At 54.5% G+C, this 14,417-nt stretch overlaps 1 protein-coding gene across 5 annotated transcripts in view; it reads left to right on the plus strand.

Moving 5' to 3' along the window:
- Nucleotides 1-13,852, plus strand: part of TSEN2 (tRNA splicing endonuclease subunit 2) — a 36,415-nt gene extending 22,563 nt beyond the window's left edge. For 3 of the 5 annotated variants that reach the window (XM_062200469.1, XM_062200471.1, XM_062200470.1), the window contains exons 7-12: nucleotides 2,143-2,193; nucleotides 3,639-3,777; nucleotides 8,346-8,382; nucleotides 9,213-9,324; nucleotides 10,246-10,335; nucleotides 12,187-13,850. In XM_062200469.1, coding sequence (XP_062056453.1) covers nucleotides 2,143-2,193; nucleotides 3,639-3,777; nucleotides 8,346-8,382; nucleotides 9,213-9,324; nucleotides 10,246-10,335; nucleotides 12,187-12,246 — 489 coding nt within the window. In that variant the 3' untranslated portion in view covers nucleotides 12,247-13,850. Of the gene's footprint in view, nucleotides 1-2,142; nucleotides 2,194-3,638; nucleotides 3,778-8,345; nucleotides 8,383-9,212; nucleotides 9,325-10,245; nucleotides 10,336-10,765; nucleotides 10,926-12,186 lie in introns of those variants that run through there. The other 2 variants (XR_009866756.1, XM_062200472.1) reach the window with 2 other exon arrangements.
- The last annotated feature ends 565 nt before the right edge of the window (nucleotides 13,853-14,417 follow it).

A 14,417-nucleotide genomic window follows, 5' to 3' on the forward strand; every position in this document is an offset into this window, starting at 1 on the left:
AGCACACCGGGTTCTAGTCCCGGTGGGGGCGCCGGATTCTGCCCGGTTGCCCCTCTTCCAGGCCAGCTCTCTGCTGTGGCCAGGGAGTGCAGTGGAGGATGGCCCAAGTGCTTGGGCCCTGCACCCCATGGGAGACCAGGAGAAGCACCTGGCTCCTGGCTTTGGATCAGTGCGGTGCGCCGGCCGCAGCGGCCATTGGAGGGTGAACCAACGGCAAAGGAAGACCTTTCTGTTTCTCTCACTGTCCACTCTGCCTGTCAAAAAAAGAGAAGGAGAGACAGAGAAGAGAGAGAGAGAGAGAGGTCTTCCATCTGCTGGTTCACTTCTCACTTGGCCGCAACGGCTGGAGCTGTGCATACCTGAAGCCATCTTCCACTGCTTTCCCAAGTGCATTAGCTGGAAGCTGGATTGAAAGTGGAACAGCCGGGACTCGAACCAGTGTCGATATGGGATGCCGGCACTGCAAGTGGTGGCTTTACCCGTTATACCACTGCACCGGCCCCAAATAAATCTTTGTTTTTAATTTAGATATGAAAATGACATTTTTCCAACACACTTTAAAAAAAAGCTCAGATGGCCCTGTTACTCATTTTTGCAAACCACACGAAGACCTGGGCTTGTGGAAGTCTGTTGGGTCCTCCGCTGCTCCTGTGTGTCTGCTGTGCTGTTGCACAGCTCCTGGGTGCTGGGCAGGAGCATGAATGAGGCAGATAATACCAGAAGATGATCATGCCGTGGTTTTGGCTTTGAGACCTGCAAGGGGTCTGGGGGCCCCCGGGGGCCCTGACCACCCTTTAAGAAATGTCAGGCAGCCACGCAGAGCTCAACACTGCTGCACCAGGGCGATTCCTGAGGGGTCCCCAGGACAGCAGCTGCTCAGTCCCTGACTCTGGACCGCCGTGCTCCCTAGGTGCTGTGGCCTGTTGTGCGTGTGCGGGATTTGGGCAGGGCATGGGGAGCCATGAGGAGACCGTCAGAGTGAGCGCTGTGTGCCGGATCTCGCCCCACTGCTCCGAGCCCTGCTACTCTGACCCTGACTCTGGCTGCTAGGACAGCAGAGAGATGGGATGCAGGATTGTGTGTGGTTCGGTTCTGAATCTCATCTTTCACCCTCATACTTGCACAATAACCCAGTCTTACTGCCAGCTGCCACTGAGTCACCTGCAGCACCCCAGCCCCCACACCCCTTCTAGGCTGCACCCATGGATCCTGGTCACCCACACAGTCGAAGCTAGCAGCACGCGGCTGTTGGCGTCAGTGCTTGACTGCGTATCGTTTTTCTCAGCGAGCTGTGTTTATTTCCACTCAGGTGTGGTTTTATTCAGGAGGACCAGCTTTATTTGCCGTTATTCCTCCAGCCTCCCGTGGGTGCATTTGTGAAGATCCTGTTACCATGCCATGGAGCTGGTAGACACACCTTGGCATCATACAAATGGACTGCACAGCAGGGGCCACCCAGAAACTTCTACTCTGTTATTTCAGCTGAGTCTGCACTGCCCCACACAGCACAGAGCTCTTGCCTGTTATTTTTCTCAGCTTGACATGGTTTTCAAAGGAGGCAATCCCCTGAGCATTTTTAGTCACAACATTCTGTTGTAGCTGTAGACACTCTTCAGTTAAATTATGTAGATTTTTAGGATGAAAATACATTATGTGAAAATTCATACAGTTGTTTTGTTTCTTACTGGTTTAAGCCAGTTTGTACCATTCGTGTTTTCTTAGGTTTGTTTTTTTGTTTTTATTTTTTTCAGTTTGAACCATGCTAGAAGTATGTGACCATTTGATGATGATCAACAAATTAACTTGTTTGGCTTAGTTCTCAGTATGCATCCCCTATCAGAGTGCCTGGGCTCCCAGCTTCTCACTAATGCAGACCCTAGGAAGAAGTGGTGATGACCCTAGTGGACTGGGCTTCTGCCACCTGTGTGGGAGACCTGGATTGAGTTCCTGACTCCTGGTTTCAGCCTGGCCCTGCCCAGGCTGTTTCTAACAGCCTCAGAGAGGAGAGAGGGAGAGAGGAAGGAAGGAAAGAGAAATGAGAAGAATGAACTTGATTTGTGAGTAAAGAGATATCAGTCTGTAAGATAGTTAACGGGAATGGAGCGATGTCTAATGAGTGTTTCCTGTTTGCTCCGTTTTTAGGCCTTCTTCCTGGTGTACGCTCTGGGCTGCCTCAGTATTTACTATGAGAAGGTGAGATGTTTGCTGTGTTCAATCCCCATTGTGCCAGAAGCGGGCCTACTAGTGCCGGTGCTGTTTAACACATTTCTGCGTCCTCGAACTTACTGGAATGGGGTGTGATGCGTGGCAGGCCAGGTGTAGTCTGTGCCTTTCCCACGTAAGATACACTCAACTTAGGAAGGGTTTGTTGGTACCGAAGTAGGGAGCATCTGTAAAGCAAATAGAAAGGGAACGGTGCGCAGAACAGCAGGTGGGAACAGAGTGTATTTCATCCGGTTCTTGGGAGCACATGATGTTATCACCCCTTTGCCTGTACGTGCATCGGGCTTTTTCACCAGTACCCAATGATTTGGAAACAGGAGCCTGGCCACACGTGACTGGTTTCCCACGAGGTGGCCATTCTCAGCCCCACGGTGCCTCTCGGCCTCAGCTGGCATCTGCCGGACAATTCTAGCAGCTCCGGAGAGTCGGCCTCTGGAAAATGCCGGCTGGCCACGCTGGGAGCCCCAGCTTTTCTGCAAGGCCGTGGCTTGTTCCCGCAGGGCTGGGGTGCTTCCTTGCAGTGGGGTTTGAAGGCCTCTTGGGTGTGGCGTTTCACGTTAGCAACAAAAAAAGGAAAAGAAAAGCTGACTCTGGCTCATTTATGGAGTTCAATCAAAGCCTGAGGCAATCTGAGCCGAAGCGACTGAAGACTTGATGGGCTCGAGTGTTACCACAGCACTGAAATGAAGCGAAAAACTTCCCAAACTTGGTTTTAGTTTGTTGTTGTATTATTTTTTATTGTTGAAGCTCCAGAATATTCTCTGAACCAAACGTTTCTTTTCAATAAGAAATAAAAAATCTTTTGAGCACTTGCATTGTTAGTTTATGCCATCAGGTAGCAGATCACTAATTTGGAGACTAAATGGAGCAGCGTTTTTTCCTGAAACTTTAACGTACACAATGGTTTTCACCTTTCCTGATCTCGCCTCGTTGAGGGTCTGTGAGACCCAGGTTTCTCTGCCTGGAAATTCCCTCCCCAGCCCCCATCTCGTCCAGGACCCTCCACCCCACTCCCCTTGGCCACTCCTCTTTCTCAGATGTTGCCTTCCTAAGTCTCCAGAGCTGAGCTGAGAGAACGGCAGCTCCAGTGGGAGCCACGTGTGTCCTGTTAGATTTTTCTGGTAGCCTCATTAAAGAAAGCTTACAGAGAAGAGCAGGTGGAATTGGTTACAGTGTCAGCGTGCCCAGAGGTGCTGGGATGGCAGAGGCTGTTTGCCCTGGAACTCTGTTTTCCTTAGAGTCCCCCTAGCACCTGACGACCCGTGTGGCTGGGGGCTGCTCCTGCTGAAGCCCTCTGTTGGGGGTTCATTGGCTGCTTCAGCTCCACCCTGAGTGTCAGTGGTGACCCAGTGGCTGAGCGAGGAGTCAGTTCATGCGTAATAATGCATTCCTTTGCTTGCTTGTTTTTAACTCAGGAACCTTTAACGATAATGAAACTCTGGGAAGCCTTCAGTGCGGTGCAGCCCTCGTTCAGGACCACCTACCTGGCCTACCACTATTTCCGAAGCAAGGGCTGGGTGCCCAAGGTGGGGCTCAAGTACGGGACGGACCTGTGTAAGTGGCCCTTGGTGTGGTAGACGTGAGCCCAGGGTTGTTGCAGGGTCACGTGGAAGATGGAGTTGGTTCTGTGTGCCTCTGCGGATCTTTTCAAAGGTCTCCTCCTTCTGCCTTAGAAGGGGGGTTAGTGTTTGGCTCAGTGGTTAAGACGCCACTTGAGACCCCCACATCTCGTGTTGGGTGTTTTGTTGGGAGTCTTGGCTTCTGATCCAGTTTCCTGTTCATATTTCTACCAGCCATGTGAGAGTCTCGGGTGGAGCTCCAGGCTCCTGGCTTTGGCCTGATTCAGCCGTGGGTGTTGCAGGCATTTGAAAAATAAACCATAGGATGAAAGATTCTGTGCCTTTAAAATAAACACGTAGCTAGATAAATTAAGAAAAAATAGGTTAATAAAAGGAAATGGGTTGTTGGGACTGGGGTGGAGAGCGTGGTCAGAAAGAGCAAAGCCACATTCACTTTTGCATTTTTCTGCTAGGGGCAGAGTAGGTCATTGGCCCGAACCGTGCACAGCGGGGCTGTGAATTCTGGGTCCCAGCTCTTAGACTTCCTTGCAGGACTGCCTCCCCTGCTGTCCTCAGGTGAGGGCTCTTCACAGGTAATTCCCGAGGGCAGCTGTGGGCCAGGTGCTGTTCTAGGTTCTGAGACTATAGAGGTGAACCAGGCGAACACTGAGGTGGGGAGGACTGGAGGCGCTCAAAGACAGAGGCGCCTGGAGGGGGTGGTCAGAGGGACGTCTGGGCCCTCGCAGACATGCTGCATGTTTTTGGATGGGAATCCTGGGAAGATTCTGAGCAGAGGAGCGATGGACTGGAGTGACTGAGTTCATCAGCCCCTCTGCCTGCTGTCCGGCGAATCACGGGGGGCAGAATGGAAGCAGAGACTTGCAGGGGAAGCCAAGCCCTGCAGATGAGCTCGAGGCTAGTTTGCTAGGTTCCAGGATAGTTGTGTTGGCCACAGTCCTCACCGTTTAAATAAGTGATGGGCCTGTTCTGTTTTTCTTCACTGGGTTCTCGCCTGGTTCTCCTTTTCGGGCCCCATAAGAGTAGCCACTTGGGGTGCAGGAGTGCCCTGAGAGCTGGCCAGGTCTGGAGGCAGAGCTCGGGCTCCCGGCCAGCCCTGCCTCTTAGTGCTGTGTGACTCAGACAAATTCCCTCATCCCCGTGAGCTTGCGTTTGCCCTTGGTGGTGAGGACACCGCCTCTGTGGAACACCTGTGCTGCCGTCTGCCTGGGAGGCCTCTTCCGTGGTCTGTAGCTGGTACAGAGAACAGACTTCCCCGGGTTAAAGGATGGCTGGAGACATGGATGGATGGATGAATGGATGGGCAGACATTTGAAAGAGAAAAGGAAATTGCTGAATTGACAACTTCCTGGAGGCCATTGTCTCTGTTGGGACCCATCATCCTTTCCTGGTCACTTGTAGTCCACGTGGGACCAGGTCTATGGCTCCTGTGCACAGCCAGACTGGCCGGGCAGCCTTGGCCAGGGTCTCCTGTCGGTCCCTGTGTTTGCTCGCTGTCTTCACGCTCCCCGCTCTGGCGAAGGCTCTCTGGCAGCTCTGGTCTGCCGTGCAACCAGAGGCTTCCTAAACTCGGCGCCTCCCCCAGGCGGGGCTGTGTGGGACTTGGCTGCTTTTTAACAGTATTAGAGTTACTCTGCAGGCTGGTGGCCTAGTCACATGTACCCTGCAACTGCCAAGGTGGGTGAAACCCAGGACAGCCTCTCTGAGCAGTTCTTTTCCCTCAGAGGTGAAGGCTCGATAAAGGGCATTGGGACACTCATCCAGGAATTCATCCAGGAGCAGTGCTCAGAGCAGGTGACACAGCTCAGGTCAGGGGCAGCTGCCGAGCTCATTGACCTTGGGTTGCCCACGGGGAGAGCAGGACCAGGAGCCCAGAGCCTTGCCGCGTGCTGCCGCTCACCAGCTCCCCGGCTGCTGCCTTCCTGTGTTCTGTCCGCCTCCCCGCTCTCCCTGCGTTGTTCGCCTCCTTTTGGAGCTGAGGAGTCCTGCAGTTACAGATTACAGAGTGCGGGGCCGCCCGGCTCTGAGCTCCGTCCTCCCACCGCACCTGCCGAACACCAGCCCCCGCCCGGCACAGGCTTGTGCTGCTGCTTTGTCCTCACAGTGATGGGATGACCGAAAGGTCCGGTAACTCCCAAGTGTCCAGCACACCCCCTCCAGTTTTATCTTGTGTTGAAGTTTTATTTATTTTTATCTATTTGAAAGGCAGAGTGACAGAGACCTTCCATCTGCTGGCTCACTTCCCAAGTGCCTGCAACAGCCATAGCTGGGCCAAGAAGAAGCCAGGAGTCTAAAACTCCACTGGGGTCTCCCATGCAGCAGGGACCCAAGTGTGGCTTCCCAGGAAGCTGGATTGGAAGTGGAATGGGGACTTGAACCCAGGCACCCCGATTTGAGCTGCAGGTATGCAAGCAGCACCTCAACTACTGTTAGCCAGAGGCCCGCCCCACCCTGCAGCTTTGGTTTGCCTGAGTGAATTTGGTCACGTGGTTTCTCTGCTCCCTGATGTCCCAGAACGGAAGTGGCCAGCAGGAACCATTCAAAGCCAGTAGGGGACTGACAGCTTGTTCTGACTGAGCCCACGGGAGGGTGCTTGGAGCAGCTCAGGACTTGTCACAGAACAAGGAGATGGGTCTTCCTCCCAGCTCCCTTTCTGGTTCTTTGCTAAACTATCTTCTTGGCTTATTTTTCTAGTCAAACTTTAATAATATTTTTGTTAACTTCTCCACATTTGCATACGTAATCCATCTCAACCTGAAGTGCAGGCTGCATGCAGCTCCCAAGAATGCCATGTAATGGCGAAGAAAAATAAGTAGTCTGAGGGCTGGCATCCCATAGGGACGCCGGTTCATGTCCCGGCTGCTCCACTTCCAGGCCAGCTCTCTGCTGTGGCCTGGGAAAGCAGTAGAAGATGGCCCAAGTCCTTGGGCCCCTGCATCCATGTGGGAGACCTGGAAGAAGCCCCTGGCTCCTGGCTTCGGATCAGCGCAGCCCTGGCCATTGCAGCCATTTGGGGAGTGAACCAGTGGATGAAGGACCTCTCTCTCTGGAGTTAGGAGCACACTTCGGAAGCTCTGGTCCTTCTACTTGGCAGGCATTTTTGTAAACAAATAAGTCACCTTTTCCTGTGATTACACTATCATTACAATTATCGTTGGTCACTTTTTAAATAAAATTATTTACTAAGGAGAGAGAAAGAGCTCCCCAGTTGCTCACAGTGCCCACAGCACCCACAGTGGCTGGGGCAGGTGAAACTCAGTGCATGTGGGCGGCTAGGACCCAATTACTGAAACCATCGCCGAGGCTGGGAATCAAACCCAGGCACTCTGGTCTGAGACACTGGCATCGTAATTAGCACACTAACCACTAGGCCAAACACTGCTGATGCTGTGCTTCCACTGCTGCTCCTGTTTCCCATGAGGACGTCACAGCATGGGGAGTTGTCACTCGGTCGTGGCACTGCCAGGCCTTGGGCTCATCTGCTGCCAGCATTCAGGCTTTAGCTTCTGCCCGCTGGGTGGGCGTGAGCTGCTGTCCAGACACTGGTGGGATTCGAGACATGAGTTTGCTCGCAGGTGATGCATGTCAGGGCTGGAAAATTCTTAACTTTCCCTTAATGCCTTCATTTTAGAAACTGAGGCTTGGAGAAGTTAATGATTTGCATCAAGTTTCCCATCTTGCCCTGGCAGATCAAGCAGAAAGCACACTCTGGGTTCACGTCCATTCCGGCGTGTGGTTGCCTTCCGCTGTACCGCGTCTCAGAAAGCTGAGTGGTGTGTTCCCATGTTAACTTAGATTTGTGCCTCAGTGAATTTGAGCTCGCTCTCCCAGTACTTTAAATACTGTCTGAATAAGAGTGTAATAAAAAGGAAGTGAGATCGTGAGAAACAGCAGGGAGCGAGGCTCGGTGGCTGGTTACTGCGTCGTCCCGGGGCTCCTCTACGGCTGTGGATGTCGGGCTGAAGTCTGCCTGTGAGCGTCCTGCTTGGCCGCAGGGCTGCTCCGTGGAAAAGGACGTTACCTCAGTCCCTCAGGGCAGTCACAACTCCTCCTCGAGGTTTCCCGAGTTGGTTTTAGCCCAGGGGACAGCTAAGAGCTTGCCAACACTGTGCATTTTGGGGGTGACCCCCTTAGCTGTAGTTACGTATAAACCCGTGTCTTCATGTGAAATCCCAAGTGCATGTCTGACTGGTGGTGGATCCACTCCCAGAAGAGTCGCGGTTACTCACGGCCTCTGACACACAGCATGCTGGGTCGCCTTCCTGAGGAAGCCGGCGCAGGCTGTGTGCGCAGGGAGTCCTACAGGCAGGCCTGGGGGCGTCACCCAGCAGGGTGGGGGGCCAGGGTCGTGGCCACAGGTTTGTCTGGTTGACTGTACTTGGTTTTAGTTGGGGGGGGAGGGGACCTGTATTTTGGAAATAGCCCAAGGTGTGTGGAGATGACTGGCATGGACGGTTCGGGGCTGGCTCATCTCTGCAGAAGCAGAGAGAGAGGAAGCCGCCGAGTCAGAGCGGTTCTTCATCGCCTGTTTCTCCTCCTTTACAGTGCTCTACCGGAAGGGGCCTCCGTTCTACCATGCAAGGTTTGGAGCCTTTTTTTTTTTTTTTTTTTTTTTTTTTTAAAGATTTACTTATTTTTGGTATCAGAGGGAGAGGCAGAGCAAGAGAGAGAGAGAGAGAGAGATTTCTTCCATCTGCTGGTTTACTCCCCAGGTGGCTGCAATGGCCAGCACTGGCCCATGCCACAGCCAGGAGCTTCATCTTGGTCTCCCACATGGGCGCAGGGGCCCAAGCACTTGGGCCATCTTCTGCTGCTTTTCCTAGGCCATTGGCAGGGAGCCGGATCGGAAGTGGAGCAGCCAGGATAGGAACCAGAGCCCGTTTGGGATGCCCACATGGCAGGCAGTAGGCTTTACCCACTGCAACACAGCACTTGCCTCTGGAGAGATTTTTCTAAATAAGTTAATGGGTTGGAGGGACATGAGGACATTTCTAGCCTCTCGTTGCAGTTTTCATGCCCTAGAAACAAGTCATGCTCTTCTTGGCTTGAGAGGAGCGTGTTCTGTGCCCATGACTCACGCACGGACCACATCCGACTGCAGGAAGTTGAGAGGTGAGGGTGCCGCCTGTCCTGGAGTTCAGCATTCAGTCAGTCCGCGTGCTAGGCACTCGTGTGTAAGCAGTCACGGGAGTGTACAGCTCTGTTCTTCCTGTAGGTCTGGGAATCGGCCAGAAAGCTTCTAACTTCAACGTGTATTCTCCTTGTTAGTTCGTCACCAGCCGTCCAAGGGCGTGAGGGTCAGATGATGTAGAGTTTGTTTTCTGTACCTTCATTCCCGGTAGGACAGTGCACTTTCTAAGCGGGTTGGTGTCGTGCTTTTTATTCCTGAAAAGCCGCTCGTGTGTCTTGCAGCTACTCCGTCATCGTTGAGCTCGTGGACGACCGTTTCCAGGGCACGGCCCGCAGGCCGTTCAGCTGGAGGGCGCTGGCCGCCCTGAGCAGGGTCTCAGCGAACGTCTCCAAGGTGACCCGGCGTGGCTTTGGCGTCTGTCTGCACGTAGTGGAGTCAGGAATCCCTTGTAGGAACGTCACAGCGTTCCTGCCCACAAAGTTCTGCAAGATCGGGGTCTGTGCCGCCTCCCGTCGTCCGGGTGGACGTTGACGTGAAGCCGCAGGGATGGAGCCGCAGCGCTCCCGGGGGATCAGACGTGGGCGGGCACCGCTGTCCCTCCCAGGGGGGGCCTCGCTCTGTGGGCTGCTTTCTCTGTGGGTTGCAGTTCTTCACACAGGTTTGTACACACGTGCGCGTGTGCGCACACACACACACACACACACACACCCCTGTTCCCAAGGGAGTCAAAACCAGGACTGCCTGTCGTCAGTCTGCAGATCTCTTAAAAAGGGAGAGGCCGGGAGTTAACACTCAGTGCTCCACTGCCACAGCGTGGCTCCTGGCGTGAGGAGCTGCAGGGGTGCTGAGTAATCGGGTCACGGGGCTCGTGTGCAGAACTGGGCCTCGAGCCCCCAGCCTGTGGCCTCCTGACAGGAGGGAGGCTGCACCTTAGCGGGGCTGTCCTGGTGATCTCTGGGCCCCTGCCACTTTGTCCCCCACTGCTGGGGGCCTAGCTAGGCTGGTGATAACCACCAAGGGCAGGGGACATTGCCTGGGCTCGGCGTGGCCTATGGAGCATTCATGGCACCTCCGTGTCCCATCTTCAGTGCTCTGTACATCGTCGGTGTGCCGGTCAGAGTTCACTGAACAGCGGGGCCTTAGTGAGGAAGGCACGCCTCGGTCGTTAAGTTCTCAGGGGAATTGTGCCTGGGGTTTCCCTTTGTGGGGTGTCTGGGAGCCCACGCTGGGAAGGAAGGCAGGCCATGTGTGCCTCCTGCCTCCCCACCTTGGTGCTGTTCTGTAGTGTTCAGAGTGTCTGTCCTCTCTCAACAGGAGCTTATGCTATGTTACTTGATTAAACCCTCCACCATGACTGACGAGGAAATGGGCTCCCCAGAATGTATGAAAAGAATCCAAGTCCAGGTGGGTAAACCCAGACGGTCATGTCATCCCCCCGATTCCATGCATCATGTTACATCCTTCAAACAGGTGGTCCCGAAAATAAGCGGGAGCAGAAAGACCTCTTGGCCCCGTGGGCTGTCTCCCACCCCTTCCCCCTGAGCCCACTGCCCTCCCGCTGTGCCGAGTCCCTGCCTCTTAGCCTGTGGCCTGGCTGTCTCTCAGTTGAACCTGGCAGTCTGTGACCCCCGAGCACCCCAGGACCTCCCATAAGGCTCACTCCCAGCGCCCAGAGTCCTTGGCGACTTTCTCTTCTTGAACTTTGCATATGGCTTCCATAAGAGATGAGCCCCCTCCTGTCTTTGTTGAGCTGGTGGTTGGGTACCCCCACCCCCGCAGGTGTAGCTCCCGCCCACACCCAGTGTGCCATGGCTTTCCTTCCTTCCTTGTGCAGGTCACCTTGCTGTTCACACTTCCCTGAACCCCACAGAGCCACTGCTCAGTCTCCAGACCCCAGCGGCTCCTCCCTCCAATTGGTCCTGCTTGTAAACTGCTGATCAGAGTCCACGCCTTCCTTCTCAGTGGCTGACACGGGCACACCAGCACCATCACAGGTGCAGTTCTAACATTAAGTGCTAGCATTTGGGATGGACATGTGGTGTCGGGGGCTAAGCCACTGCTTGCCATGCCCACACCCCATACAGGGGCACCAGTTCAAGTCCCAGACCCTCTACTTCCAATCCAGTTTCCTGCTAATGTATCCTAGGAGGCAGTGGGTGATGGCACAGTGTTTGGACCCTTGCCACTCATGTGGGAGATCTGAAGTAAGCACCTGACTCCTCGCTTCAGCCTAGGCTAGCCCTCGTTTTTGTGGGCATTTTCAGAGTGAACCAGTGGATAGAAGAAGATCTGTCTGTCTTTCTTTTTCTCTCTCTCCCTCTGTCTCCCTTCTCTCCTTCCCTCCCTCCCACCCTCCCTCCCTCCCTCCCTCCCTCCCTCCCTCTCTCCCTCTCTCCCTCTCTCCCTCTCTCCCCTCTCTCCCCTCTCTCCCTCTCTCCCTCTCTCCCTCTCTCCCCCTCTCCCTCTCTCCCCCTCTTCCTTCTTCTCTGCCATTCTGCCTTTCAAGTAAATGAAAATATTTTTTTTAGTATTTGTTTATTTGAAAAGCAGTGTTGACAGAGAGAAGAAGAGACATAAACCGAGAGCTTGCATCCACTGTTTCACTCCCCAGATGCCCACAATGGCTGGGGCTGGGCCAGGTGAAAGCCAGAGTGCTGCCACTCCCTCGGAGTCTCCCTTGTGGGTGCAAGGGCTCAGGGGCTCGGGCCATCCACCACTGCTTTCTCAGACACATTAGCAGGCAGCTGCGTAAGAAGTGGAGCGCCCAGGACTCAAAGCGCCCTGTGTGGGACGCTGCTGTTGTAAGTGGAGTCTTAACCCACTCCACCACGATGCTACCTCCGACAATGTTTTTTTGAAAGATTTCTCTTTTGTAAGATTTATTTTATTTACTTGAAAGGCAGAATTACAGAGAGAGGGAGATACAGAGATCCTCCATCCCCTGGTTCACTCTCCAGGTGGCTGCAACGGCCAGGCCTGGGCCTACAGCCAGGAGGCTGGAGCTCCATCTGGGTCTCCCACCCGGGTGGCAGGAGCCCACGACTTGGGCCGTCTGCTGCTGCTCTCCCAGGTGCGTTAGCAGGAGCTCGATGAGAAGCAGAGCAGCTGGTGTTCGTATGTATTACCTGGAATCGGCAGCCTCGTTCTGAATGGGTGTGGACGGCTCCCTGAGACGGAGCTGTGACGTCAGGCGCGTACGCGGTCCCTTCGTTGCTGCTGTGGAGATTCAGCCCCCCTGTTCTTGCTGGGTTGCAGGAGGTGATTCTGAGCCGCTGGGTTTCTTCACGAGAGAGGAGTGACCAGGACGAGCTCTAACAGTTCACCCTCAGCTCTCTGACCTCACCGACAGATACTTGTTGAGCCTCCTCGCTGCGCCGAGTTCAGGGCTGGAGCAGAAGTCCTGTTGCTGTTGATAGAGGTGTTAAAGGGCACGCCGCTGCCAGCGCCCAAATTGTTAACAGTGTTTTAAAAGACAAGATTACGTCGGAGAGAGACGAGGCTGTGCTGGCCTGAGCCGACTGCTCTGTGTCCCCATCCACTCGGCGGGGCCTGGGGGACTCTTCCAGAGACGGGGGCTCGCTCTGCAGGTGCCTGGCAGCAGTAACGGTTGGCGCTCCTACTGCACCGTTCCGTTTATAAAGCACTTGGTCCTCGGGGGTCTTGTTACCCGCGTCTGCTCCCCTACGGCTGACCCCACGTTAGAGTGTTTTCAGCAGGAAAAGCAGCAGCGTGTCTCGGGTATCCAGGGACCCCGTCCCTGTGCGGTGCTGAGGAACGCCTCTGAGGCCGCAGGCGCTGCGCAGCTGCTCTCGGTGCGCTCGCCGGGCGTGGATGGCACGTACTGTACAGTCACATCTTGCTTCAGGGAATTTGTTACCAAGTAAATTAAACAGTAAACTAAGATGCTGATGAACTGACGCGTGCTGGAGTGCACCGCAGCCTCTTTTTGACCGGGTAGAGAGCGGAGAAGATGCTGAGAGGCGTTGGGTGGCAACGGGAGGGCACGGGGGAGGGACGTTGCTCGACGGACACACAGGGTGGTCACGGGTGAACGAGGGCCAAAACACCTCCAGGGTCCAAGTTCCACAAACTGGTGGGGTCTTCTCAGCGCTGAGGACTCCAGAAGGGGCCCACGGGGACATCTTAGGAAGCTGTGAGATGAGACAACCAGAACGGGCACCTGTTGGCCTTGCCTAGGCCTTGGTCCCAAACTGACCCACAAGATTCTGCCTGTCGTGAACACACATCCTAGGTCAGTGTTCGGTTCACACTGCAGCCCTGCTCTGGAACAACGCGCTCGTTACGTCCTCTGATGTGGACTGCACAGGTCTGGCGTTGCCAGCACAGCCGCTCTCCCCCAGACTTAGGCCAGGAGTGACCGGGAGTTGAGTGTCCTCATGGCAGGTGCAGCACCCGGCGTCAGTGATGCCGCTCGCCCCTCGGCATTCTCCCCGTCCTCGTTGCTTACCCTGGGCTGCTCTGCAGAGTCGAGTCTTTGCTTTGAAAGCCTTGAAAATCACAATACATCCAGAACTTTGCTTTCCTGTTTCAGTGGTCACTTGGTGCCGCTTCCCCAGCCCGGTGAGTGCATCTGGTGAAAGCTCCCCTGATCCCGGCCGCCCGGTGTCTAGGCTGCGGCGATGACGTGGTATTGGCGAGCGAGGAGGCACACACAGCTCTTCCTCGTGAGTGAAGGCCCCGGGTATCGTCCTTAGTCTAGGAAACTGGGATTCCCTGCCTCAGGAATACGGTTTGGACAGAATCCGGCAGCCACGCAGGCTTCCGCATTCCCTGTGCAGGGGTTCGGACTGAGCCTTGCCCTCACGGTTCCCAGCTAACAGCAGTTTTAGCTTTACCTTCGGAGGCCTTATGTCCTGGCGCCTTTTTCTTATGAAATAAACATAGAAGATAGCTTTTGTTTAAAAAAAAAAAAAACAGGTTTGTCTGAATTGCAGGTTTGCTTTGTGCTGAATCCACCTTGGAGAGATGCGGTGCTAAGGCTTTTGACTGACCCCAGCAGATGTGCTGTTTTCAGTTTTTTTTTATGAGCTATGTTTGCATTTAGTCTTGTTGTGGGCTTTGTTTGTTTTTGGAAATCAGAGTTACAGAGTAGGGGGGAGCTGGTTCACTCCCCAGATTGCCACGGTGGCCAGCACTCGGCCAGGCCAAAGCCCTGGGCTTCATCCTGGTCTTCCGTGTGGGTGGCAGGGGCCCAAGCACTGGGACCATCTTTTTCTGCTTTTCCCAACCATCAGGGAACTGGATCAGAAGTGGGATGTCAGTGTCACAGTCGGCTGCTTTACCCGCTTCCCCACAATGCCAGCCACCAGATTAGCTTTACAACCAAAATCCTGTCATGTTCTTGGCTGTCAGAGCATCTGTCCAGAGCCACCGGCTGTAGCGGCCTAGTGTCAGGGTCCTACGCACTTGCCACACTGCGTCCTTGGGGAGACCTCACTGACCTTAACACACCATGCCCAAGGACA

Source organism: Lepus europaeus, chromosome 9 (assembly GCF_033115175.1).
Source record: "Lepus europaeus isolate LE1 chromosome 9, mLepTim1.pri, whole genome shotgun sequence".
Taxonomy (NCBI): domain Eukaryota; kingdom Metazoa; phylum Chordata; class Mammalia; order Lagomorpha; family Leporidae; genus Lepus; species Lepus europaeus.